A 4,941-nucleotide genomic window follows, 5' to 3' on the forward strand; every position below is an offset into this window, starting at 1 on the left:
ATTGCGATGCTCGGTACTCCTATTATGGTCCCGATTTTCGGAGAGGATGGAGTACCGGATGGGGTTAAGGATGCATTGCATGATGATGATGAGCACGTGGAGCCCACCACGATAGCTGATGATAGTGATGATGACATATCAATGACCACTCTAGTTATGGGTGGAGGAGCATCTAGTTTAGGAACTCATCAGTACCGCCCACATTTTTTAACTTTGGACTTGGATGTCATGTTACAGTAGGGGGATCCAGGAGTATTTATTGGTTTTAGAGCCAGAGATACACAGAATACAGGAGCTGTATCTGAATTTCAAGTTGGTCAGCATTTTTAGGATAAAGAGGAGGTTGTGTTAAGCGTGGAGACTTATAGCATCCGCTGTTAGGTTGAGTAAAAAGTGTTGGAATTTGATCAACGCAAGTATTGTGGCAAGTGCAAGGAGTTTGGCAACGAGTGCACATGGCTCATTCGGGTTAGCCTCCGCCAACACAGAGGTATTTGGGAGGTAAAACAGTATAATGATCCTTATACTTGCCTAACCACATCGATATCTAGTGATCACAGGATGCTTGATTATCATGTCATATCGGCCTTCATACTGCCCATGATTAGAGCTGATGCTACTGTCTCGATCAAGGTAATGCAGAATACAACGGAGGCACACTTTCGGGTTTAGAACAACTTATAGGAGAGTTTGGATGGCTAAACAGAAGGTCGTGGCACAGATTTATGGAGTTGGAAAGAGTCATACAATGATTTTCTGCGATGGGTACTGTGTGTGCATATCACAATGCCAGGTAGTATTGTAGTGTTGAGGACGAGTCCTATATGGATTGGTGGGCAAGTAGATGACTCTTCAGCTTATTTCCATCAGGTTTTCTGGATATTTCCACCGTGTATTGAGGCCTTCTATCATTGCAAGGCTTTGGTTAGTGATGACGGGATCCACCTGTATGGCAAATACGGTGGTACACTGCTTGTTGCGATTGCTCAGGACGGCAACTCCAACATCATTCCTATTGCATTCGCACTTGTAGAAGGTGATAATGCAGAGTCCTGGTCATTCTTTTTATCTCACATTCGGCAATATGTAATGCCTCAACTGGGTATTCTAGTCATATCAAATAGACACAATGGGATAAAGCCTGCATTGGAGGCTCCTGATGGTGGCTGGCTTTCGCCTAATGCATACTGGGCTTTTTGTATCCGTCATGTGGCGGAAAATTTTGCTTTGAGTTTCAAGGGCAAGGATGCATGAAGGTTATTAGTGAATGCTACTTATGCCAAGACTAAGGTCGAGTTTCACTACTGGTTCGACATCCTCCGATCCGAAGATCCTGCAATGTGTGACTGGGCTAATTGGATTGACTATGCACAGTGGACTCAGCATCGAGACGAAGGTCGAAGATTTGGTCATATGACTACGAATATCTCCAATGTGTAAACTCGATAGTAATGGGTGTAAGGAACCTTCCAGTGTGTGCATTGATGAAGTCTGCTTATGGGAGATTGGTCGAGCTATTTGTTCGCAAAGGAAGAAACGCCGAGGCACAATTAAGAACCGGGCAGCTATTTTGTCAGCATCTGATGAAGGTAATCGAGGCTAATCTGAAGGTCTCAAGGTGTTTTACCGTGACTTTGTACGACAGAGACAACTTTGAGTTTACTATGGCTGAGACCACTCTGATTGGGATCTTTTTACTTGGCTCTTATAGAGTGTCCCTCATGGACCAGACATATGATTGCGGCTATTTCCAGGCACTTTATTATCCATGTCCCCATGCCTTAGCATGCTGTGCATACGCACTTCTGACTTGGTCTACCTATGACCACAAGGTGTATCGTCTTAACTCGATATTTAATGTTGATTAGATGGGATTCACACCTCTAATCTCGGAGGGGTTTTGGCCACTATATGATGGTCCGACCGTCATACCTGATCCCACCAAGAGACATGCGTCTGAAGGGCATCCCAGGCCTACTAGGATCTAGACTACCATGGACGAGTCTGACCCAAATAGGCCCACGAGATGCAGGCTTTGCAGATAGCCTAGCCATACACGTAGGAGGTGTCCCCAGGAAGGAGTGAGCATCGGTTCTGCATCCACCAATAATGTGTAGCCTTGTAGTTATTTATTATATTGTTTTGGTTTTAAGACTCATGTTAGAGGTTATTTTAATGGTTTATTTCAATGTTAGTCCCATTGTATGGTTTATTTTAAAGTTAGTGTCCCTTGTGTGGTTTATTTTAATGTTGCTATACTATGCATTATGGACTTGTGTTATAAGATAGCTTCATCGTACATTGTGAAATACATAACATCAAGAAAAATAAAGTGAATACATAACATAACGATGATGGTCTGATAAATTAGTATGACGGACATAACATCACTACATGGAATACATAACAACATGAAATACATAACAACATCGAATACATAACAAAAACTAAAATACATAACATAAACTGAAATATTCACTACTTAGTCCTCAAAAGAGATGCGATCTAGTGAAGCAGTGGCGGGGGCACCTGATGCGTCGTGCTCTCTGGGCCAGAGGAACCTCGTCTTTGTCTTCATCCCCATTTTCGTCTTCGGCCTGCTCCATCTCGTCCGGTCTGTGCTCCTGTGATGTGGATAGACTGGCATGTACCGAAGTAGGTGCTGCGAATACCGAGACAGGTGTGCCACCCAATGCAAATATGTCATCCACAGGTCCAGTTGGAGGCTCATTCAGATCCACATCAACGTGTGCCTGGGATCCACCTACCAGAGATATGCTTTTGGCCAACTCTTCCTCCTGCATGATAATGCTGATCTCGTTAAGGAACCGTGACCCATCGAACTCCATGTCAAGGCTCTCACTGCCAAGCAAGTCCGATAGCATCTAACCTGGGCTAATGTACGTCTGACTCTCGTGCAGATCCACATCATTGGTAGAAACCCCAATGAAATAGTCACCAAATCCTCATCCGACCATATCGCCACCTACCTTAGCTTCTCCAGACACACCCCCGCAACCGTATACCTGGCTTTGGCCACCTGCCTCACCTCCTGCAGCCTGGCCGTCACCTCCTCCGGCATGACCACCACCACCACCTCCGCTACTCCTACCCTGACCACCATCACCTTCACCATTGTGGCCCCCGTATACACCTCCACAACCACCTCTGTCACCACTGTCGTACCTTCCACCACCATAACCACCGCCTCCCTGACCACTGTCGTCATCATCGCTACCCTCATCCTCTCCACCTCTCCTTCTATGCCAGGCACTTCCTTGACCACCACTTCTACTTCTTCTATGGTTGCGACCCCTCCCCCCTTGCCGTCCACTGTAAGACAGCAGTTTTTTAAAAAGATTAAATAATAAATTTATTTATGATTTACTATATTTAATTAAAATTCTATTTTTATAAATTGATAATTAAATAATAATTTTATAGATATTATTATTGGATTCAAAATTAGTTTTCAATTACACTATTACTCCTTAATTCTATTAAAATTACTAAACTAACTAAAATCCCCAATTTCATACACAAAATCCTAATTCCCAAATTAAAATCCTAATTGACACTAACCCTAACCTAACACTCACCTTCACTCCCTTATTACATAAGCACCGCCGCTTCACCACCTGCCATCCTTTTTCTTTACACACAACACAGCGCCTGCAGCAAACAAAAGAAAGAAAAAGAAGGGGTAAATAAAAACAGGGGAGCGAGAGGAGAGGGAGTGCCGAAGGAGTGAGGGAGAAGAGGAGAGGGAGGAGCCGCGCCACCTTGCCGCCAAGTCACCACACCGTCGTGCTGAGGGAGAAAGCTTGCGGGAAGGAAAAAGACGCCGTCGAGCTGCGTCCCGTTGCCACCAATCCATCAACAAGTCACCACAAAGAGAGAGAGAGAGAGACGTGCAGGAGGAAGGGAGTATCGTGGAGGAGGAGGCACCGTGTGTTGTCGCCGAAGCCTCCTTCGCCATTGCCGTGGCCTAGGCTGTCCCCGGAGGGATCCACTGATCCCCATCGCCGCCGCTACTGAGGAGCTCGAGGAGAGAGAGATAGCTTGCAGAGGAGAGAGAAAATGCGATGGGGCTCTGCTACTGCTGCTGCCGTGGATGCTGCCACCGTGCATGGTCACCGGGAGCAGCGTTTACGCTGTCGGAGTCTGCTACTGGTGTTGCGGCTACTCTGTCTCTAATTTCTTTCTTGGTACAGTAAATCTTTTACACTAAAAACCCCTCTTTGTCGCTGTTCTGTTATAGACTATTGAGTTTTGCACGACGATTTTATGTCAGGGTTGACTTACTGGTGTTAGCCGGTGCCCTTATGGCTGTTACCGCTACGGAACATAGTCAGAGTTGACGCCGTTGTTTTCGGGCAGAGGGAAAAAGGGTTTCTTTAATGCGTTGGTTCGAATTTCTGAGGTAGCGGTTTTTATCAAAATCTATTTTATATTACAGAGTTGTTATAAATAGATATAGACGTGAAAAATGTATTTCTATGATTATGTTTGTCTTATGGATGTGATTGTTCACTGCATTGAATTACTGACTGCTTGAGTGGTGTGTAGTTGTGGATGAGAAATTGATAGTGAAACTAGATTGGCATTGAAAATCATTTAATTTTGCAAGCGGTTTAGTTTTGAATTGGTTTGATTTTATAAATAATTTAATATTAGAACTAGTTGATTTTGAAAAATACTTATTTATGGAATAGGTTGGATTTTGGAAAATGATTGAGATTTGGAAATGAGTCTGATTTATTGGAAATAAATTGAATTAGAGAAATAAATTTGTTTTGAAATGGTTTGACATCGAACCTGATCTGATATCAAAATTGGTTTAAAAATTAAAAAGGATTTGATATTTGATAATTGTTGGATATCGAAGATGGTTGAGAAATGGTTAGAAATTTGGTTTTGATGAGACCCGTAAAGGTGGCA

General features: G+C 43.7%; 1 protein-coding gene across 1 annotated transcript; it reads right to left on the minus strand.

Annotated features, from left to right (window-relative positions):
• LOC107607521 (glycine-rich cell wall structural protein 1.8-like) lies at positions 2,967-3,979 on the minus strand. Its single transcript, XM_016309468.1, has 3 exons — positions 3,783-3,979; positions 3,589-3,672; positions 2,967-3,333 (listed from the first exon to the last, which is right to left on the minus strand). Exons 1-3 carry the CDS (start codon positions 3,977-3,979, stop codon positions 2,967-2,969), a joined length of 648 nt encoding a protein of 215 aa, XP_016164954.1.

Source organism: Arachis ipaensis, chromosome B07 (genome assembly GCF_000816755.2).
Source record: "Arachis ipaensis cultivar K30076 chromosome B07, Araip1.1, whole genome shotgun sequence".
Lineage (NCBI taxonomy): Eukaryota > Viridiplantae > Streptophyta > Magnoliopsida > Fabales > Fabaceae > Arachis > Arachis ipaensis.